This window comes from Nothobranchius furzeri, chromosome 4 (genome assembly GCF_043380555.1).
Source record: "Nothobranchius furzeri strain GRZ-AD chromosome 4, NfurGRZ-RIMD1, whole genome shotgun sequence".
Classification (NCBI taxonomy): Eukaryota; Metazoa; Chordata; class Actinopteri; order Cyprinodontiformes; family Nothobranchiidae; genus Nothobranchius; species Nothobranchius furzeri.
Genome location: NC_091744.1, coordinates 74,498,501 through 74,522,317, shown reverse-complemented (window position 1 = coordinate 74,522,317; position 23,817 = coordinate 74,498,501). Strand labels below are relative to the sequence as shown.

General features: G+C 41.9%; 2 protein-coding genes across 2 annotated transcripts; one reads left to right on the top strand and one right to left on the bottom strand.

Annotated features, from left to right (window-relative positions):
* The first annotated feature begins 11,099 nt into the window (after positions 1-11,099).
* rag2 (recombination activating gene 2) lies at positions 11,100-13,060 on the top strand. The gene has a single exon (XM_015964119.3). It carries the CDS (start codon positions 11,108-11,110, stop codon positions 12,704-12,706), a length of 1,599 nt encoding a protein of 532 aa, XP_015819605.3. The 5' UTR covers positions 11,100-11,107; the 3' UTR covers positions 12,707-13,060.
* Positions 13,061-16,718: 3,658 nt separating this feature from the next.
* Positions 16,719-23,469, bottom strand: rag1 (recombination activating 1). Its single transcript, XM_015964816.3, has 4 exons — positions 23,328-23,469; positions 21,936-22,292; positions 20,724-21,850; positions 16,719-19,931 (listed from the first exon to the last, which is right to left on the bottom strand). Exons 2-4 carry the CDS (start codon positions 22,268-22,270, stop codon positions 18,184-18,186), a joined length of 3,210 nt encoding a protein of 1,069 aa, XP_015820302.3. The 5' UTR covers positions 22,271-22,292; positions 23,328-23,469; the 3' UTR covers positions 16,719-18,183.
* Positions 23,470-23,817: the final 348 nt, after the last annotated feature.

Below are 23,817 nucleotides of genomic sequence, written 5' to 3'. Positions count from 1 at the left end.
TTCACGGTGAGGGATTCCATTGTGTCAGCATCTCTGAGTGGCAACACAGCGTCAACAGCCAAATCACATCAGTACGGTTTGGCAAAGATTAGAAAGACAAGCCCCAGCACTCCGCCGTGTGTACTGACTAATCTGCTGTGTCAAACAGTCAACATCAAATCACACACACACCAACAAACAAGCAGGTGTGCATTGCAAAAGCATGTATTAACTAAACACACTCGCTCCCCCAGCAATCAATGAAAATCACCAAGGTGATAATGAATCAAGGTTGGGGCTTTCTTACGGAAGTCTGAGGATAAAAAAATCAGGTAGAGCCTTGCTTTCTGTACTAACCTGGGATGAATAGACATTCTAGTGGTTCGTTATGCATACAAATAGTATTAAGAATCATTTAAATATAATGACTAGCTGTGTTGATCATAGCATGTATTTAAGGAAGTGTTTGACTTTTATTGAGTTTTCCTTCCTTTTTAACCCTAGAGTTAAAAATTAGGAGACATAATTGGCTGTCAGAACCTTGATTAAGGGAACCAATCTCCGTGAAACAGCATTTAAGCCACTGCAAAACTTCAAATGAACACAACACCACACAATTTTACCTCTCTAATTTCATCAGAAGTAGAAAAAATGAAATAAATTGATATTAATGAAGATCCAAACACACAATTTAACAGCCTAGGTTCCAAAATAACAAGAGTGCCATTTCCTTACTCTACCCAAGAGTTCTTTATATTCTGAAAGCTCTGACAGGACAAAATAAATGTAAACATCTGAAAGAGTTGGTGCCTATAGCGAGATTTGTTTAATGGTGAGAAGGATTATCTGCCATTCCATTTCCATCCATTTTCATCCACTTATCCGGAGTCGGGTCGCAGGAGCAGTAGCCTAAGTCGAGAGGCCCAGACTTCCCTTTCCCCAGCCACTTGGGCCAGCTCTTCTGGGAAAATCTCAATGCGTTCCCTGGCCAAGTGAGAAACATAGTCCCTCCAACGTGTCCTGGGTCTTCCTTTAGGCCTCCTCCCGGTTGGACATGCCCAGAAAACCTCACCAGGGGGGCATCCAGGAGGCAGCCTGACCAGAGCCACCTCAACTGGATCCTCTCGATGTGGAAGAGCAGCGGATCTACTCCGGGCCCCTCCCGGATGACCGAGCTTCTCACCCTATCTCTAAGGAAGAGCTCAGCCACTCTGGAGAAAACACAAATTACAAGTATTTAAATTGTAACACATTCCCCAGAAAAACTGAAAAATGCTTTTGTGGGGGAAAAAAATTATTCAACAAAAATGCATTCCAGTTGTCACTTTTCAACCAAAATGCTGCTCTTTTTTAAGACTGAGTAAAAATATATAAATAAAATAGGAAAAGTGTTATTTGTTAGGATTCATGTTGCATTACATGAAACAGAAATGTGTTTTTAACATGCAAAGAAGCCTTTGGCTAATTTATCAGGCTTTCTTAGTCAAACTCGTGTTATGGAAACTTTCTCCTATTTTTAATTATACATTTGATATGGTCTTTTAACCACCAGGCTCTGCTACTCATGATAATAAAAGCTCCATTCTGTTACTAATAGTTGATATTAATGACTCCAAATCAGGATAATACCATTGGGGAATTTAAAGCAACAACAACAGACCCAATAACCAAATCACTCATTTAATGATTGTCTGAGATGCGTTTTTAATTATAGGTTTAATCTTTTATAATATTCAGTAATTATTGCAGCCTGAGGAAAACATGGAAACTTCTGGAATATTAAAAATATAAACCGTCTTACACCGACTATGTGAACAGAAGGGTTGTCACGCTCACGTGTCTCTTTTAATTATAAAATAATAAAGATTTTGAATATCTTAAAACCAAAATTAGAACAGGATTTGAGGCCTTCAGATAGTCACTGATCTACACTATTGATTACAACAGGGAGCCTTCTAATCACAATCATGGTTAAATCAATAGCTGGCATTGCCTGAGGTCCAGTTCATGCTTCGGTGTACACATTTGATGCAAAATACCCCCCACCCCACCCCAGCCCCACGCAGAGGTTGTCTGGTCATTCGCTTAAAAACAATCAAGACTCTGCAATGAAGAGGACTGTGGAGATAAACTGAAGGAGACAAACAGAGATAAAGAAGGAAAGCTCTCAGATGGATGGAGGAGAAGAGGTGTTAGTCAATGAGGAGGCTTTGGTTTGATTGAAAACTAGTATGGAGACTTTCTTACTCAAAGCTTCAATCAATCAAGCTCGAGGAGGGCAGCAGCGAAACAACAACCTGATCCACATGCAAGATCCAAGAGCAGAGTTATCCCTTTGCTCTCACATTTTCTTCCTCCTTTCTCTGATCACCAAGCTCTTCCTCTGTCTTTTCATCGCTCTGTCTTTTGGAATGAGTTGGGTTGCGGTGCTGCAGTTGTTTGTCTGTTCACTGCTCAAACCTTCTGGGAGCGTAACAAGAATGTAAAAAGGGTGAGGATAGATCTAAGCCTGCCAACTTAAGGTGCTGCTTTAGTTTGCCCGTTGAGCCTATAATAGTCACATGCCATGAACAGCTAAACGAAGCAGGCCAAGAAGAGCTCAGAGGGACGACAGAAAGACTGTTGGGTTTCCAGCAGCATCTGGTCTGCAGCCAAGACCGTGTGCAGCCTCTGGCATCCTACCATTAACTTAAGAAACTCAACCCTGCTGCTCGTCAGGAAAATGGTAAAAGCATGTTTGGTGAAGCAAAGGGATCAAAAAATAGGAAGAGAAACTATTAAACATGAAATAGACACAGGGGAACAGAGGTTGGCTCATCTAAATTCATTTAGTCAATCTTGATGGAAGAAGATTCAGTGAGAACCTTATTTTTATAGCCCTTCCTAAAATATGTCTGTATTAATAAATTAATGTTGCTTAGGTTTGCTGGGCCTTGGCTCATTGATAGTTTTTTTTTTTTATCATCAGGTAGCATGTTCAGTAGCATCACACCTAAACAAGCTGACATTTTTTTCATCCATCATGTAGATGATGAAATCTATGAAAATCCTTTTTGATGCATCATTAACCCCGTACTCGATGTATTTTGCTATTCAGGTTTGGTATGGCTTTGAAAAGCTAGAGTGCACATCTGTGACCACAACACCACTGTTGGTGCAGCTATGTCACATACGGGGAAGGGGGGGGGGGCCTGGGGGTTCCTTCCATAGAAGTGGGTGCTAACAGAATTTTACGTTTGCAGGTGAGCTTTCACTCTCCAGGGAGAAGCGCTCCATGACTTTATAACATTTGATTAAATATGATGAGTCATACTGTCACCATTAATCAAGGTGTTTTAAATGTTAGTCTACTGCAATTAAAACAGTAGCTCCTTATAACAACTCCACCAAAAAAGGCTACAAACTTAAAAGCTGTACTACAAGTGAACCTCGAAAAATTCAAATATGGTGCAAAAGTTAATGTATTTCAATAATTCAACTTAAAAGGTGAAACTAACAAAATGAGATGGACTCATTACATGCAAAGCCAGATATTTATTTGTTATAATTGTGATGATTATTGCTTACAGTTTCTGAAAACACCACCTTCAAAATCTCAGACAATTAAAATATTGTGAAAAAGTTCTATATTCTAGACTCAAAGTGTTAACTCTAATTCATCCTAAGCCATTAAATGGTCCTCTTCATAACGTTTATGGACAGGATTTCTTGGCGTAGCCGTGGCGTTGAGGGTGTTGAGTTTGATGGAAGGAGAATCTCATCTCGTCTTTATGCAGATGATGTGGTCATCCTAGCTTCATCAGGCTCTGACCTACAGCTCTTGCTGGGGAAGTTCGCAGCCGAGTGTGAAGCGGGTGGGATGAGGATCAGCACCTCCCAATCCAAGACCATGGTTCTTGACCAGAAAAGGGCGGCTTGCCAACTCTGGGTCAGGAGAGAGGTCCTGCTTCAAGTGGAGGAGTTCAAGTAGCTCGGGGTCTTGTTCACGAGTGAGGGAAGGAGGGACCAGGCGATCGACAGGCGGATTGGGGCGGCGTCTGCAGACGCTGAACCGGTCTGTTGTGGTAAAGAAGGAACTAAGCCAGAAAGCAAGGCTCTCAATTAACCAGTCGATCTACCGCCCAGTCCTCACCAATGGTCATGAGCTTTGGGTAATGACCGAAAGAACAAGATCGCCGATACAAGCGGCCGAAATGAGTTTCTTCTTCGGGGTGGCTGGACCCAGCCTTAGGGATAGGGTGTGGAGCTCAGACATTTGGGAGACTCGGAGTAGAACCTCTGCTCCTTCATATTGAGAGTAGTCAGTTGAGGTGGTTTGGACATCTTGTTAGGATGCCTCCTGAACGCCTCCCCAGGGAGGTGTTTCAGGTATGTCCTGCTGGCAGGAGGCCCCCTGGTCTATCCAGGACACGTTGGAGAAAGTACATCTCCAAACTGGCCCAGGAACGCCTTGGGGTCCTGCCGGAAGAGCTGGTGGAGGTGGCCGGGGAGAGAATGGTCTGGAACTCCCTAGTTGGAATGCTACCCTCGCGACCCGGATAGGCGGAAGAAGACGAGGCCTTTAAATGGTCTCCCAGTCTAAGATGAATTACTGTTATTAATTAACTTTTGCACAATATTCAATTTTTTTTTTGTTTAACCTGTAGAACAGTATTGATGTTTGCTGAAAAGCACATGGTAAATTTATGGTCAGGGACGAAATTTTGATTTCAGAAGTGGGGGGGGGCACAGCAGGCTTGTGCGGATTTGGGGTGGGGGGTGTTATGTAAAGACCCCTTGACACGTCACGTGCCCATCTCAATAATTTTTCCATCCTCAATATATATATATATATATATGAGCCAGTATATATATATCAGAGTTAAAAAATGTACAACTCTATTATTATTTTTATTTATTATCATTATTGAAGTGCAGTTTTGGCTGTTGACAATGGATAGGTCATTGTATTTATTGTTTTGGGTGTTTTTTTATTGTTTTTGGTGCAACATTTTCTAACAGGGAGTGAGATTCCTTTTTTATTTAATTTTTGTTTGTTATTTTTATTCATTTAGAAGTTCTGGTTCTGGACATTTCAATGTTAAATGAAGGTTTATTTATTGCATTTTAAAGGGTGTACTTGCATTGATATATTAACATTATATTAGTGGTTATTTTGGTCTAGAAATGTTGACAATGATATCGTTTATCATCAACAATTTGTTGGACAAAATATCGTCCAGCAAAATGTGTTACTTTCCCAGGCCTAGTCAAAAGTATAAAAAGTATTTATACATAAACGGTCCCTCCTGAGATCTGGCCGTTTGTTCATTTGCTGTGTTAGAGGACATGCTGAACTAATGTTTTACACATGATCATCACCCTAACATTTGAGTGTATAAAAACATATTAAGTATGTTTTTTCCCTTAAAAGTGTTTAAACAGTTGTTGCATTTCAACACACAAAAAATAAATGAAAAAATAAGATAAATCTAATGAAAAGTGTACATCTTTGACATTAAGCTTAAAAAAATCTGTTGACGATAATGATACTGTTCATTTTTCAGAGCTTTTTAATGTGAAAATATACATTGCAATAGATAAGTTTACAATAAAGTTAAATGATAAAAGTTTTGAAGTTACACTTCTACTACTACTAGTAATAATAATTATGATAATAGTAATAATAAAAAAATAATTATTATAATAATACGAATACATTGTGTCTGAGGAGTCAGTTATGTGGAGGAGATGAGTTTGTAAAAGTTAGTTTTGAGTTTGTGTGTGAAGGAGGAGGTGAGTCTGAGCTTAATGCAGGGGTGTCACATGTTCCAACTTACGTTTTGACTTTGAAAGAAGTCTCTTATATCCACTTTTCGTTTTCTTGACATGCTGCCTCCTGGCTGTGCCTAACTACCAAAGACTCACAAATGAACACTTATTCAAATGTTATGTAATGGAAGCTGAGCTGAGCTCTGATATTACACAGCGTCTAGTTGACGATGTGACTCAGTACCGGTGTTCCCTAGCGGCTCCAAACTAGCAAAACAACGTGAGCACGTTCTGACTGTTTACAACTTGAGTGACAGCAGCAACAGCCAATAATACGTTAGCAAGTATCAGCAGAGCCAATAGATTAGCTTTTGGGCGGGTCTAATAGTAAACCGGTTTCCGTTTTGGTCCTAGTGCTCAACCAAATCCATTTAATGGAGCGTAATATTGTTTTTGGACGGAAAAAAGTGCAGGGGACCAAAACTGCCTTTTGAAAAAGTGGGGGGGACATGTCCCACCCGTCCCCCCCCAAAATTACGTCCCAGTTTATGGTGCATTTAGTGCCAACCACAGCCCAAGGTCATGCGTCAAAAACACCGGAATCCATACTTGTGAGAACACCATATGAGCACCTGTGCATAGACACTTGCATATGTAGGGTTTCTCCACAGAGCTGTCCAGCAGTGACTGCGAGGAGCTACAGTGGCCTGAGACCTCAAGGCGCCCAGATCCCGACGGAGACCTGACAGAGCCCAGGGGCCCAGGCCCCACCAGGCAGTCACAGAGGTCGAGTCAGCAGATACCACAACACCTAGCCCCAGACATGAGAGCCACAAATATGCAGGCAGATGAAGGAACCACCCACCAGCATGAAATGTGGCAACGTAGGGATAGGCCAAAGATGTTGTTGTGCCACAGGAGGAGAGGGGAGGAATCAAAGACCCGACCTGACAGATAAACAGTCACACACGCCCAGCCTTGTTCTCACACAAAAACACATCTAAATTAACGACATACAAGAATGCCCGTCACACAATCACTCACACTCCTCAACAGACTTCATTCTCTGGCCCTGGTACTGCTGCACAAAGGGCACAACCAGACCCCAGACCCAGGAGATGGTCCAGTTCTGGGGTAACGATGAGCATGCAACCGGCTGAGGTAGAGCAAAGCAGCCCACTATCCCAGACGCCAACGGGACGAATGTTTTACTTTCAAAAATCTACAAGAGCAGTGTGTGAAATGTCTACTTTTTCACTCATTCCTTACATTGTGTTAACTATATAAAATGCTATGAAAAGAATATGAATAGACTTGTGTTTTTGCATTTCGGACACTGCCTTAACGCAATGGTAATTCCTAATTATATGTTCTGTAATCACAGTTATGTTTTGCATAAATAAACATCGACTGAATTAATTGCAATATTGACTGGAATCTGAGGTGATAAACGTTTTTTGTTCTTTTTGGGTGAGGAATTTTAATTGGCATCACATGTCTCCACAGCACTGACGAATAATTTGATTGCACATAATAGTGATTACCTGTTACACGTGTGTTGCGCTCAATCTGATTACACAGTCTAATGATTTCTCAAGTTTTTCAGCTCAGGCGGAAAAGACTAACCAATTCACAGTTGGGAAAGGATTTGGACATTTTCAGGAAGTCTGATAATCACAATATGAGGCACAAACATTAGCTTTAGCATACTCAGTTAGCTTAATTTGCAGTGTATTGTTTCCTATTTTCACCAACTTAGTGTGCTACTTTTGCACATATTGCAGCATGTGACGAGTTTCTCGGACCCTAGACGGTGGATGACAATAAATTTTTGTTAAAAGTCTGAATAACTCTGTGGTGAGTGAGTGCACAAGTAGAATTTGGTGGTATCAGAAATTCTGTTTTACTTGCTTTCCTTTGGCTCTGTTTATTCTGTTGAATGATCCAAAGTGGCAGAGTGCAAGACAGTTGCTCATTCTTCATTTGAGGTACAGTACCACAAACAAGTGGCCATGAAGGAATTATGCAAAAATGTTGTGTTTGGTTCAATGAAGTAAGCAAAGCTAAAAACTCACTCTACAAATGTATTTCAGATAATTCAGGAAAATTAATCTCTGCAGGAGATTGCTCCTCAGTTTTGGTTACATTTTAACTCTAAAAGCGTAAAGGCTGTAAAGTATACATCATGCAAACATAAGTTTTGATCTTTGCAACAAGAAGAATATCTGTAGCATTGTGTTTCCTACATAACAAAGGCTTTAGTGCAGGGGTGCGGGCCGCATCCGGCCCACAGACGGGTTAAATCCGGCCCGCGAGATGGTTGTGTAAACTTTATTTTCATACTTTACAATGTAGAGTGAAAATAAACTTATCTTTGTGAGCAAGTTTCCTCTGTAATGAGCATGAATGCAACAAAGCTGCGCTCAAGGCTCACACAAGAACTTGAATCCCATCCTGAAGTTGGCTGCCACTCAGGATGTGACTTCTGATATTGATGTGCTGGTGAAAGCTAAAAGATGTAAAGTAAAATGAGTCAATTATACTTTAAGTGCTGCATGAAACTGATCTAGCCATGTGATCTGTAAGCTCTTTGAATCACTAAGGAATGTTTTTTTTGTTTTGTTTTTTTCAAGTACACTTCAGGTGTTGTACTTGTACTACACTGTACTCAGGCTCCAGCTTGGTTTTATACTGATTGTATTAAAACAAAGAAAACAATCTGAAGTTGTTTTTAATTTACCGGTCCGGCCCACTTGGGACTAGATTTCCCTCAATGTGGCCCCTGAGCTAAAATGAGTTTGACACCCCTGCTTTAGTGCATGTCACCTGTGTGTGACCAATACTATCTGGATGAAAGTAAAAAGCTGAGTTCTTCAACTGCAGGTCGTTTTATCACAAGATGGTGGCCGTCAAGCTGCACCATACCGTAGGAACCAGTGGGAGGTGGTAGCACCTCTGCCACTCTGCTGTGCTCGCCACAAGAGGAGCAATTATCACAACATTAAACAGAGATAAACACCATGGCACAGCGATCGGCTGAACATCTGAGCCGTTGCCGTGTCATCCATCAAAAACCACACCTCAGGGTAGCAGCAGTCAGGTGGTGATACATTACAATGAACAGAAACAGGTGCTGCCGTAGATTCTAATTACTTTGTTCTATCAATTATGTACAAATCCTTGCATGGCCTAGAGTCTGCCACACACTGCTGCGCCGCCTACGCACTCCCTGCACCAGCCCAGCTGTAGTTGTACAGCAGGGCTCACTTTTCAATTGTGTGGATACCTTCAGGTGACTCAAAAGGTTTACTTTGCTGAGACTGAGGGAATAGTACTATCCCGCTGACGTTTGTTGCACTATTTCTTCTGTAATAAAAGGAGCGTAGTCTTTTTTCTTCCTCTCAACCCTATAAGCATCGGTTTAGACACACAGGTGCACCGCTGTTATGTGTTTTTAAGCCGTAACGGTCTTCCAGGCACTTGAGGTTTCTGCCTTTGTTTTGCACACTCTTCAAGTTTTTCTCTCAGTGCACAAAAACAATATGCTAATGAGCGGGTCGACAGCTGCTTCCAGCATGGCTTTTCTCCGGGTGCTTAGGCATGTGTTTGTCACTCACAGGGAATCTGCTCTGCAGAGTCGCGTCTTTTAAAACCAAGGCACATGCAAAATGTTTTCCATTCTGAAGTCACTCTTTTCTTTTAACTTTCCTTCACTGTAAGTCGCTGAGTTATGGTTAGGTGCACTACGGTTCCGTACTAATGACATGCCATTTTGCGGTAGATAGGAATGTCGAAAAGCTCTCAGAATAAGTTTTTAATCTTCAAATTGTGGGTTAGAGGGTTTTTTACATCACGATAAATGAAATAGATATTAAATCATTGGGGGGTCAAGGACACTTTAGATCAAATACAAAAGCTTCAGCTACGCAAATTGAAGTTTTATGGCAGCAGAAACTGAAAAGTAACAGAAATTCATACCAGTCCACATTTTAAATGACTCTTTGATGGAGTAGCACTTTAGAAAAATTCTGGGTTTGCATTTGAAATGGCTGCAGTGCATATTCTCCAGGTTTTACCAGCAAGTGCCTGGCTTTTAAAAGCAGGAAAACGTAAAGTCTCAATCAGTAATAATGATGGTTGTTTGATTAGCATTATATTAATCTGGTAAAATAAGGCAATAAAATAATTATATTTATATCCATGATCTATTTGTGATGTTTATTTATTTATTTATTTGTTTGTTTGTTTTGGTTTGTTGGTTGGTTGGTTATTTGAACATGATACATTTTGTCATAATAATAATAATAGAAAGTGGGAGGGCTTCATTTTAGGTTGGTTTAGGTTCAGTTAGACTTTTCATTTTGGATTTTGTTATTTAATCGTTCTGTGTTTTTGACTGAAGCGCCCTTTGTTTTTGAAACACTTTATGCTGCTTCCTTTCATTTCTGCTGCATAAACTTAATTTTTTTAATTAAATGTATAGATTCCTGTAAGAACTTGTCATTTTAATCTTTATCTGTCATTTAAATGAGCCAACTACTCTATTTAAAAAAGCCATTGTTGTGTTTTGTAATCGCTGGGGCTCGCTGTTCGAATGTCACACCTGCTAGTCTGCAGCAGTTACAGACTGTTAACCTCAAGGTCTGGAAGTGTTTGTGAGCCAGCGAAGCTTCACAATTTCTTCCACTTTCTGTGCTCATCAGAGGTTTGCTACTTACAGAGGTCCTAAGCGAACAGAAGATTCACACTGAAGTGAGATCAGACACTATTTACTGCCACTAACTGCAAGGTAAGCGCAATAAAAATAATTTCACTTCATGAAAAGGAGCACGATCGGTTCTAGTTCTTTGGGTATTTTGATTTCTCTTCCAAAACAAGTTCTTCCAAGGTCCAGTTATGAGTTAAATTTTTTCTGCTGCTTGCAATTTGAAAATATGTTTATTTACCATCATTTTATTAACTGCTGGTGATTCTGTTTGTGAGAACGCTGGTTTTTCATGCTTTGGTTGAGGTCTGTATCCAGATGATGGTGTTTAAATGTGTCATGTTTGTGTGTAAAAAACAAAAAGCCAAGAAATGTGCATACGGACAGCAGATAACCTGCCATCTCTAATTAAAGCTAATAAATATCAGTGATGCAGCTTCATTGCTTCTTGAAATAAAGTCCATTAATGATATAAAGGAAGATGATCTTCGACTAAGAGGAAGTATGTCTGACTGCTTCTGGAGGTCAACAGTAGATGCCGGAATTGCCTTTTATTGTGGTTTGTCACACGTACCGAACAGGAAGCATGGATTTAAAGCCTCCTGAATGAAAACAAACAACAGCTGACTGAGACGTGATGTTTTCTGTTTTGACCCAGGCACCTGCTGGAACATGACCCTGCAACCATTAACTCCAGTGAACTGTGCCAGTCTCCTGCAGCCCGGCTGCTCTCTGCTGCAGCTGGACGGAGAGACTCTGCTGTTTGGTCAAAAGGGTTGGCCGAAGCGTTCATGCCCGACGGGGGTTTTTGGGGTACGCCTTAAAAAAGGTGAGATGAAGCTGAGGGCCATCTCCTTCTCCAATGACTCGTGCTACCTTCCTCCACTGCGCTGCCCAGCTGTCTGTCGTCTCGACCCGTACGACGGACTTCCAGAGAGTTACATCATTCACGGCGGTCGCACCCCGAACAATGAAATCTCATCAAGCCTGTACTTGCTGACCATGGATAGCCGTGGTTGCAATCGCAAGCTGATGCTCAGCTGCAAAGAGAAGGAACTTGTTGGAGAAGTGCCACACGCCCGATACGGCCACACACTGAGCATGGTTCAGAGCCGTGGGAAGACAGCCTGTGTGCTGTTTGGGGGAAGGTCCTACATGCCTGCAGGAGAACGAACCACGGAAACGTGGAACAGCGTAATTGACTGTCCTCCACAGGTTTTCCTGTTTGACCTGGAGTTCTTATGCTCCTCTGCTCACACTTTGCCTGAGCTCAGTGATGGACAGTCCTTTCATGTGGCTGTCTCCCGAAAGGACTGTGTTTACTTTATCGGGGGGCACTCAATCACCTCTGACTCACGTCCTCCTCGTCTTTTCCGCCTGCATGTCGAGCTCCTGCAGGGAAGCCCCTTGCTTTCTTGTGAGACCCTTGACACTGGTCTATCCATCTCTAGTGCCATCATCACGCGTACAGGTCCTGCCCACAGATACGTCATATTAGGTGGATATCAGTCAGACTCTCAGAAGAGGATGGAGTGCTGCACCGTGCTTCTGGATGAGAAAGGAATCCACATAGAACAGTTGGAGCATCCCAAATGGACTCCAGACATCATTCATAGTCGTACGTGGTTTGGTGGCAGCGCTGGAGAGGGTTGCGTCCTCCTGGCTGTCCCCACGGAGGGAAGGCCAGCCCAACCAGATTCGTTTTACTTCTATCACGTAAGTTTCCAAACAGACCAGGAATGCAACGAGGAAGAAGGAACCCAGGCCTGCAGCCAGGAGTCGACTGATTACGACAACTCAACCCCGCTCGAAGACTCCGAGGAGATTTACTTTGGTCGTGAGCCACATGAGATGGAGGCCAGCAGCGACGACGAAGGTGACAATTACAATGAAGACGATGAGGAGGATGAATCACAAACAGGATACTGGATCAAATGCTGCTTGAGCTGTCAGGTAGACCCCAACACATGGGAGCCATTTTACTCCACTGAGCTCCTGCGGCCGGCCATGATTTTCTGCTCCAGAGGGGAGGGGGGGCATTGGGTCCATGCCCAGTGCATGGAGCTGTCCGAGACCCTGCTGCTCAAACTCTCTCAGGGCAGCAAAAAGTACTTCTGTCTGGACCACGGTGGCCTGCCTTACCAGGAGACGACGCCCCCTCGGCAGGTTATTCCTCTGAAACGCACCCCCATGAAAGTCAAGGACAGAAAAGCTCTGATGTACAAGATGTCCTCGGCTAAAAAAAGCTTTTTCAAAAGACTTTTTGATTGACTCTGATTGTCGAACAGCCTCTGGAGCTGTTGTGTTTTGTATCATTTGGAGTTGTTGTTTCAAACAGTTGATTAAAAACGAAATGGTTTTGTCTTGAAATCTAACGGCATTTCTTTCATAAGATATTTGAATGACATGAAAAAGGAAAATGCTAAATTGCTTGTGTTTCATTTGGGTTTTTTTTTTTTTGCATTTAAATTCTTTTAAAACTATGAGAAACTTTTGTAAAACTAAAATGACAATTATTGAATAAAATTTTGATGACAAAATTCTGGTGAAAATGAAAAAAATCACTATTTTTTACGATATGTGTGATCATCTTATAATTTCACAACTTTTATTTTATTTTATTATATTTGCTGTTTTGTTTATGAGACCATTGGGATTTAATGACTATGTTTTTTATTGGTCTCTGTGAAACACTTTGTGATTCTCTTTCTGTGATGAGTGCCATATAAATAAAACGTATTTTACTTAATTTATTTTTGCCTCTATTCTTGTGCATCTTTAGTTACTGATCCACAAATAGACATTGAACAAGTCATGTGAGTTACTAACCAACAAAAAAAGAATAAAACGACAGCTGAAAATATAAACTATGACATGCTATCTGGATGGACACAGATTTTAAGATGTTTCGCTGCAGAAAGCAGCAAATGACATTTCTGACTGAGGTATTGAGTATTTTGCCCTGCACAGGCATGACATTAAATCAAAACTATCACTTCGGTCTACTTTTATTACTCTCCTCTCCTCCCGCGTCAACCTTCAGCCTCACCTTGCCTAACAAGAGTGTCAGGTTGGGAATGACAGCTTGGAGAAGCCGCTGGTGGCATGGCAACAGTGGGAACTTCACCGTGGCAGGAATTCAATTCAGATTTGCTTTGCTGGCATGGATGTCACAACTATTTGGGAGTTAGTGTCTATTACAAATACATAATGAATAAAAATGGATAAAGACTGGGATTTAGGTGGACATCTCAGCATTTTATTGCAGGACTGACGAGTAAAAGCTACCTTATAAAAATAGAAAAGGCATTACAATGACCGAGTGATGATCTCATCGTAGTGTGGGATGTTTGTGAGTGCTTTGTTACATCCTGATGTTCTAAGCTGGCGATCGGTCATTCAAAAGGCATTAATTTGCATTTAATAATTTGCGTAAATCAACAGTATTTCTGCCTTAAAAAAAACTAAAGTTTCAATCCTAAATTTAATCACAAAAATGGTCAAAGGTGACGAATGCATATCAATCTTCTTAAAGGTGTGGATCACTGAGAAAACTTTTTCTAAAAATTATTTCTGATTTGCATTGATAACTCTGAGTTTTTCATGCAGGCTGAACATGTAAATAGTCTCCTACACCCATCTCCTGCATTCACTCCCACTTCTGATAGATAATAGATGGTAAAACGCTTGGATTTGAAAATCCTGACAGATCAATGTCACACTGTTACTTAACATTCATGGACTCAGCCATCTTGACTCACGACAGGGAAAGCTGTTGTTGGTTTCACCAGGAACATCTCAACTAGTAGAAGCTAACCATTAGCATTAGCAACTCCATCACACAGCAGAACTCTTTCAGACTTATGTTATTTGTGGAGATAAAACATCAACGTTGCAAAGCGAACAGAGTCAGTGGTAGAGTCAAGTTGCTGTTATCCAATCAAAGGAGATGTTCAAATATCAGGAAGTACGACTCCAAATCCTGTTGTCTGAAGCTCAATTCTGATGTTGCTCACTTCTAGTTCCTGAAACAGCTTTTTATCCCCAGAGTACGACTTTCAAGGCATTCATTCCTACTAGAGATAACTGCAGATTAACTGATTAAATGAGTGAACCTTTAACAACGCACATTCTTGTTTCCAATATCAACTTCACTTAGAGTTGATAATAAAAATGGGAAAATGAATGTTTTCCACTCTTATAACATCTCCAACCAAAACACTTCATGCAAATACCTTTTAATAAACAAAACAACAGGCCCTCTGCGCTACATCCGATTGAGTATCGATGCTAGCTTGGATCAACAGTAATTAAAAAGAAGGAAGGGGTTGGAGCACTCGAGTCAATGAAAAAAAAACTTTTCAAATGACCCGAGTGCTCCAGGCCCTTGCTTCTTCCTAATTACCTTTTTATAAACATTTACATTTGCGTCAGTTTCACAATAGCTTCTAATTGAATTAAACGTGTTCAGTCAAAGCAGATCCAGTATATATATATATATATATATATATATATATATATATATATATATATATATATATATATATATATATATAGGCAAGGCAGCTTTATTTGGATAGTACATTTCATACACGGAGACAATTCTATGTGCTTTCCAGGAGTAAGAACAGCTAAATCAACAAGACAGCTAAAATAAAATACACAACAAAAATTTTGAACTAATTTCATTTACTAATGAAATTCTGATTTTAAAAAAAGGCTAAGTTAAAGGGTGAACAGTTACAGTGCAGAAGGTGCAGCATAAGGAATAGTCATTCAAAAGCTGATGAATACATGAAAGTATGTCTGTGTGCATCATAGCAGCTAAAAGCAGCTTCAGCCTGTTTGGTTCTGACCCAGGGTTCTACCAGCTGACTGTTTCCTAAGGATCTCTTATTATCTATCATTTTATAGTACGTCTTTTTATTATTTATTGGAAAATTATTACTTTCAGGTACATAAATTGTCATCTTACCATTGGATGAGCTTAGCAAGATGATTCAGTTGATTTGTGACTGAAGCATTTTTTTCAACTGGTAAGGAACAAAGTTTAAGATGTCTAGTTGTCCCTTGATTTGCTTTTTTTTTTTGACAAAAAAATAAAACTAAAAAAACAAATAAAACTAACAACTATATATATATACACACACATATATAATCTAGACATAGAAGCTTGAGAAATCCCTCCTCGGACAAAACAACAGCAGTTCAAAGTGACGGCTCCATCACTGTCTGCTGGGACAAAGTTGTCGACTTTTCCTCTCTAGTCGTATTGCATGAATCCATTTACAAATTAGACGAATGTCTGAAGCTGACTGGAAATTAAAACAATGTGGACATTTGTGTCACGGTCTGAGGTGAGCTCTTCATCACAACTTGTTTTGTGCTGGATTGCAGGTGAGTGGTGATCTGGAGCAGGACCAGCTTCAGCAGATTGCCCTGCGCAGAATAAAAGGAGGAGCGAGACGACAACACATCGCCTGACGATTACTCTATCTGGGTATCACTAGCCATTCAAGTTGTCAGTGTTGTTAAGGTTATTTAGTCCCTTGGATAATATCAAACCTCTCTCTACCTTAAAGCAACCTTCGTCTCACTCCTGACCGTCCCGCTCTCCACCACTCACCTGTCCTGTCTACCCCTGGACCCTTGGAATTTGGACTCTGTTGCTACCGGATATCCCTCAGATCTAATGGTGGTCTCCCGTGTGCCAATTCTGCATGTCTTGTTTCAAGCAAATAAATCCAAACATGACCATTTGTTTGTTTGTTTATTTATTTATTTATTTATTTATTTATTTATTTATTTATTTATTTATTTGCACCACTTTAGTCACTTTTGTCTGCCTGGAGTTTCCTCCTTAAGACAATTTTATAACCTTATGTCATCAGTCGACGTCCAATATCTTTTGTAAATTGTGTTTCTAATTGTCTAGAATTTATTTATTTATTTATTTATTTATTTATTTATTTATTTCCATCTATCTATCTATCTATCTTATCTTTTTTTTATTTCAGGCATTTGGCATTAACCACCTAGGTAACAAACCACCTCCAAAATATGTACACATTTGAATTATGATGAATGTTAATATTGAGTGCCTGAAAAGGGAGAGGGACGAAGAAGACTTACTTAAGCCTACCGCCATTTGAATGAATATTTCAGCCTGAGGCGCATACATTAGGTATAAGTGCTGCCCAAAAGGCACATTTCTACCTGGTTTCTTGCAGCTGATCCCACATTATAAAACAAACAAGATGGTAACATCAAGTTCAAAGTTTATTCATCCATTTAGACCAAGGCAAGTACACACGTCATCTAAAAAAGGAACTTATTCAAATGTAATGCATCTGAGTGACAATGCAGCGGTAACATCAAAGAATGAAACCGCACAAAATGTTGGTACGTAGTGTATTATTTCATTTGTATTTCCAAAGAAAGCATTTTCACAGTTTAAGTAAACACTTCACCTGATATTTAGTGTATGTGTGAGAGCAAAGAACAAGAAAAACACCGCGCTGTATGAACAACAGGGATTCTGGGAATCATCCATCATCCTTTACTTTGGAAACGTAATTCATTACGGCAAAAACAAAATATACGACAAGTTGCAGTGTGATGCACTCTAAAAAATGATGTTATTGTGGGACTCTGACAAATATTCATTGAAATGTGAATATTTCATTGCTGCCTCATGGTTAAACTCATGACAGTAAAACCAAATCAAACATTCAATCAAGTAAGAAAACAAAATTGCCTGCCACAAGTCAAAATGCTGAGGGCAAAAAAAGACAATATAATCAATCAATCAAACAAATAAAGTTGCCAACGAATCAGTTTACATCAGGTCTTTCTGGTTTCCACCCCATTCCTCTCTTCTGTCAAGATTGGAAGTGAAAAAATATCAGTAGAGGAAAGGAACCAGGTCATGAAGAGAAGTGAGGAACAATTCCTCCTTGCGTGTGAGTCCATAGGGTATTAGGCTCTCTAATGGACCACACTATATTCTTCAGATATCAACAAAAAGGTCAGTAAGTGCTTTGCTTTATGAGAAGATTTCAAATACACATCATCCATCCTCCACCTTGGAAAAAAAAATTAAAGAGACAAAAAAATGGTTTCAAAGTGACCTGGCATCTATCCTGGCCCTTAGAGACCCAGCGATAAAGCACTAAAGTCATCTTTTTCAGAGGGCACTCATGAAACAAAGAACATTTGGGTCCCTGTGATTGCATTTCCTTCGGCTAAAATGATATATTAATACAGTGGCCACAAATGTGGTCTCTTTAACACGATTTCACTCCATGACTTACAGCTCTTTCATCTGTTTCCATAAATATCCCCTCTGTATAAATTCATAAATGTGTCATATCCTTGCAATACAATAAAATGCACCATATTTCACAGACAGCAATGATTTAAAAAAGAGGAGGAAGGAAAAGGAAACTTGTATTACTTTTACAGTAAGTTTCTGTGCTGTCCCAGTTTGAAGTGAAGGAATGGGCAGAGCAGTCAGCAACACTGTTAAACTCGACAGAAGAAATAAAGGAAACGTTAACAAACATTTGCGTCTTTCAAGTGCAAAATGTTGATCAATCAAGAAATATGCTGGATCCAATGAAGACGTTTTCAAAAGACACTTAAATTCACACAAAATGTTAAAGTTACCTTAATATTTAGGTATTGAGGTACAATGCATATTTAACCTCTAAATAAATCAAATGTTCAAAGTAAGAAATTGTATGAAATCAAAAATCTGTTGCTTCCAGGGATGTACCCTCTGGATCTTGTATCTCCTCTGGGTCGATGGTTGCCTGGAAGGCTTTGGCAGAGTCTTTGTGAGCCTCCATGAACTTCTGCAAGAACTTGGAAGTGTAAAGCCAGTGATGTTTCAGCACATCCTCCAGCTCGTACGCCTTTGACTGACGCGCATTCATCTTCCTGAAGCGTCTGAACAATTTGTTTGCCGACTCGTTGCCTTCGCTGGCCCAGGCTCCGATGGAACCGTCTCTTTCTACGATTTCAGGCACATGAGCAAGGGTCTTGTGCAGGTAGTTTGTTATCTTTCCATTGTACCTGTATTTGAAGGTAGAGGAGAGGAGGTCAGCAAAGCGCTGGGAGTTAAAGCTGTATCGGCACAGCTGGTCTGGGCACTCCTTTGCTGGGCAGGTGGCACGCCACACAGGCTTCATCTGGAGGTAGAGCCTCATGAGCTCCCTCAGGGCCTCTCTCCTCTCCTCTGAGGGCACCAGCTCACACACCACCTCCACAGACTCCATGGTCATTAACCTGCGGGCATAGTTCCCGTTCATCCTCATTACTGGTTTAAGCTTCATCGTCTTCCTCAGCTGTTTATCTAGGGCTGCCCTCCAGCTGCGCCGTTCCTCTCTGCTGGGATTGACCTTTTTGTACACTTCTCCGATCTCGTCTTGGAAGATCTTGTAGAATTCTGTTGCGTTGCCTATGTCGCAGTGTAATGCATCAAGAGTGGGTTGGGTCTCCATGAAGGGCTTTGCGGAAACTCCTTTGACTCTGTCTCGCAGCTCTTCTACAGACTCAGAGAAGGGATTGGTTCTCCATATTTCATAACGTTCCAAGTTCTCCTCGTGACTGCGGGTGATGGAGTGTAGCACCATGTTTTGAGCGGCCTCTGCTCGACTGGAGTCACACAGAGTGCAGACATACGTGGACCCCGAAGCCTCCAGTCCCTCCATCTCCCGGACCATCTTTTCATCGTACCCTGTTCCTCTGAAATGGAAGCGAAAGGATCGCTGCATGCCACCCATCGACAGAATCAGCCTGCTTTCCTTCATCGCTTTACGCTCTGCAACTATAGGCCCCAGGACAGCTGTGAGCATTTCATGGTCTGACTCATCTACAAACATGAGGCAAAGAGGTTTGCAGGACAGTTCGGAGTTCGGTTTGGGTTCAGTGAAAATTGTAACCTCCTCACCCTCACCTTCAGCCAGGGCAGATACAGACATAACAGTGAAAGAGAAGCGAACAGCCTTTTCTGGAACAGCTGGTCCTCCTCCATGTTTTTCACTGACATCCCCCATCCCATCACAACATTCCTTGATCATGACATTAAAGCCCAAGGTGCAAGCACTGTCTTCCATCCCGGTCTCGCTCAGACCCTCCATGATGTCCTCCTCCAGATCCTTTAATGCTGCAACCAGTGCCACGTCATAGCGAAAGCGTCGAGAGATGGTGTCAGCTGGGGAGTCATCCACGGAAGAAGCCCATCCAGAAAGCCCATTAATAATGCCAACACTGCAAGCTGCAGACACGTTCTTGAGAGCTGGCTGCCATTCAAACTGGTGAAAGCCAGGAAGAAGCTCCTTTTCTGCAGCTCTGAGGGTGTGCAAGGGCTGAAAGATCTGGCGGCCACTCGAGGCTTTGACAGTGCGGTACATCTTATGATACTGGCTGCAGCTCAGGAAAGTATTGACCCGAATGGCCAAGCACACAGCAGGACTTAATCCAAAGCCTCTTCCTGCAGAGAAAGAAAATAAAAGCAGAGAAAGTTTCAGACGGAGACAGGAAGAGGCATTGTACAAACATTAAAGAAAACACAGGCAAGGTTGATGCATAAGGAGATTTATTTAACACCAAGCCGCTGAAGCCCATTTGAAAACAATAGAATCGAGCATTTCCCTGTTTGATTTCCTACTTCCAAAGCAATTTCTACAATAAGACATAGAAAATTGTCAATTTAATACCCAAATGTGAACATACTGTTGACAAAAACACACCAATACATTATTACAAAATCCAATGTTTCCCACTTTTCTGATGTTGCAAGAGGACAGGGTGAAACTGGCAAAAGTGATGTATTGGCTGAAGATGAAAACAGACACCAGCTGCCTTCTGTTCCCAAGAGAGGAGGATGGTGCTGTCTGCGTAATTTGCAGATACAAGCACTGCTGATGTTGTTTTTGATTCTAACAGCCCTTCACAAGACTTGTTACTGTGCATTAAAGGGAGTGTGAGAATGAAAGACAGGCATGCGAGATGAGTGAGAGTCAGGGAGGAGCTGGGCCTGAAACACCAGTCTTTCTATAGACAGCGATGGACAATAAGGAAATGATTTTCAATTCAAATACCAGGAAACTGTCTCCCCTCCCCTCAGTAATGAACTTTTCAACACTTTATTATTCATGAGGTAATTGTATTCCTCAGAGGTGTGTGTAAATATTAATGAGCAAACAGTGTTATAATTAACAATTGTCTTTTGTCCCTTTTTGTGGTTAGCTGACTGATCAAAAGCCTTAGAATAGCTTCTTACCTTGCATCAGGGCTTCCAGCTCATCTGCCTGCCGATGCTCATTTCCAGATCTCAGAGCGAGCAGAAAAAGCGTCAAACACACAGACTTCAGGTCGCCCCCTTCTTCTTTGTCTGCAAATACCCTCACCTGGGTCTTCAGCTCTTTGAGCCGATGCTTCTGGGCCCGACGGGTCAACGACAGCAAGTGCTGCCGGGGTCTTCCCCCTTTATTAGTTAACAAGTAGTTTTCAGTTTCTGTTGAGTGCTGTTTTTCACTTTTGCCCAGCTCATGTCTCAAACGGTGGGTCTTGAGTGAGCCCAGCTGCACGCGCTCGCCGCAACCTTCACAGGGGCACAGCAGAGGCAGAGAAAGCAGGGCCGATACGAAGGCTTTGGCAGGGGGGATGAGATCATCAGGGGTACAGGAAAGGCTGCACGCAGGGCAGTGGGGTCCCAGGACGTGGGTGAATTTTATGATGCAGCTGCGGCAGAAGAGGTGCCCACAGGGGGATTGGAGTGGATCAGAGAGCAGGTGGTCACACACCAGGCAGATGAAGGAAAGGAGGAAGTCTACAGGGAGCTTCTCAGAAATCAGCTTGATGCTCAGGTGGTCGTTCTGGCAGTGTGTGATGTTCTTCACCCACTGCTCTCTCTGGATGCTGGTTTTGTTCCAGGCTCTCAGCACAGGACTGTGACGCTCTCCGAAGGGTCTCAGGGCTCTTTTCTCACTAATAGCAATGCTGTCACCCTGGTCCTCCCGGCTGCTTTTTGCCAGACTCTGGACTCTAGGAATGACTTTCCTCCTCTTCCTCCCTGTCCTTTGGAACGAAGACTTCCTGGGGGAGCAAAGGTGGCAGTGGGAGGAATGGGGCTTCCATTCTGGAACCTTGGTTCTGGTGAAGTTGCAGACGCCTCCCCCTCGTTTGACGACCACCCAGCATCGATGACAGAAGGAGAGAGGGTGGATGGACTCCGAGTCTTCGGTCACATCCACTTTGAAGACTTTCAGGAGGACCTCTGGCCAGGTTGTTAACTTGCAGCCCATTTTACGAAGAATGCATTTGCTTCCCTGATCGAGATTTCCATGAACCTCGTGAATGGGTCCTTGGACTTTTGCCAGCATTTCTCCACAAATACGGCACAAGCATCTATTTCACCAAAACAAAAAGCAACATTTTATTCAAACCATATGAAGAACAAAGAGATTTTTATTTGTCTGTGATAGATAATCACCTGAGATGGTTCATGTGAGTTTCCATTTCCTGCAGCTTTATATCCACTCTTCTGCCAGGGCCTTCCACGTTTTCCTTGCTTTTTCCCCCCAGGCATAATTTCATAACACTGGCTGGACCTGCACCATGATCTGTCTCTATATTTGGAGCTCCAGGAGGTGAGATCCCTAATGAGACTCCTATCTCAGGCGGTGTCTCGCTGGGCAGAGGTGCCTTCTCCATGGACTTCACTCTAAACAGCTTAAACTTCCACTGAGAATACTTAGAATGGGGATGGTGGAGCTCAGCAGGCATGAAGGATCTGGGACCATCTGTCTCTGGGCTTTCTGCCGCCATGATGAAAATTAGATCTTAAACCCTGGAGAGAACAGGAGAGGAGAGATTTGTATGATCTACTGCAGAAGCCTTAAAATAACTCCAGCTGCACGTAAAAAAAAAGAAATGGATACACAGAAAATACTTGAAGGTTCAAGTCCCCCTATTGGGATTTAAACGTGTGTGTTCTCAGCATTGAGCCAGCCTCACAATCGAAAAGCAGCTCTGCTTGACCCTGAAATCTTATTGAACAGTAAGCCTTGACCTAGAGTGTTGTATTATACCATAAGTGGCGTTTAGATCTCGTGCAAAATGCATAAGTCAAGCACTGGCGGATCAATACGACACCAAAATGTTCATTTCTCTAGTCTAACCCGTTTTTCTCAGAGCCACTGTGTCGTTCTCCTTTTTTCCTTTGACACAGCAAGTTTTCGAAGTAGACAGCCTTATCCCTGCAAGGCTGCCAGTCATTTAAGTTAGTCATTTTCTTGGCTGTGGAGAGAATTGGTGTCCTGGGAGCCTCCAGTCGGCATTTTAAATGCAAGAGGAAAAACTCTAAGACACAGCAGTCTTATTGATAATACATCATATACTGACCAAACGGAAGCAGAAGAGAAAACAAGAAACCGTTATATTGAATTAGCATCAGGAAAAGATGTATTCCAGAGACAACTTTGCATGATTCATATTATGTATTTCACTCACTAAGTACACTTATGACACACTTCAAGTCAAATCAATCACAATGCTGTGCTGATGGGTCTTATTTTATCTTCTCCCATAGGATCTGGCTTCTATATGCAGTTCTGACAACAGGACAAACAAAGTATCTCAGAAACTATTATGTCCATTTTAGAGTCTTACCATCTCACACTCATGGCAGACACAACGTGGATTCTTCCCTCCATCCATCTTCTCTGCAATTTCTCCCTCAGAGGCTTGAATCTGTCAGTCTATGCCATTTCCTAGATCTATGTCTGCTTCACGGGCTGAACCCTCATGTGAGACAAACAGCTGAGCCTGTGTGCATGTGTGTGTGTGCGTGTGTGTGTGTGTGTGTCAGCTGGGCTTTTCTTACCTTGTTTTTCGGTCTCAGCTGGCAGCGAGCTCCCTTGGGGGCCCTTTCTGCATGGGAGCACAAGGGAAGCCCTGGAGCCAGCCCCCCGTATATGTTTCAGACTTGCAGTTTGGAGCTTCTGTAACCAGGAGTTGTGGTTTCACACAGTGGGATCGCTCCCATGGTGTGTCGTATTTATACCCTCCTTGTGATGGAATCCCAACAGTCACCCCTCGCCACCTGATAAAAGCAGCTGACAAAGGAAGAAAAAAAACAAGGTCGACCCCCCAAAAGCGGTTGGAACAGTTGCATGTTAAGAATCCGGCAGCATACCCCCGGGAAAAACAACCCTTTACCACAACACACTGATCCTCAGCTCTTCTGATCCATCTGCAGGTTCACCTCATCCAGGTGGCCTGGCCTCTCCGACACACAACCACTCTTAAACAGTTGAAAGATGTGCAGAGAGAGAAGAGCTCTAACCCTAAAAGGAAGAATTTAAAACATTTGT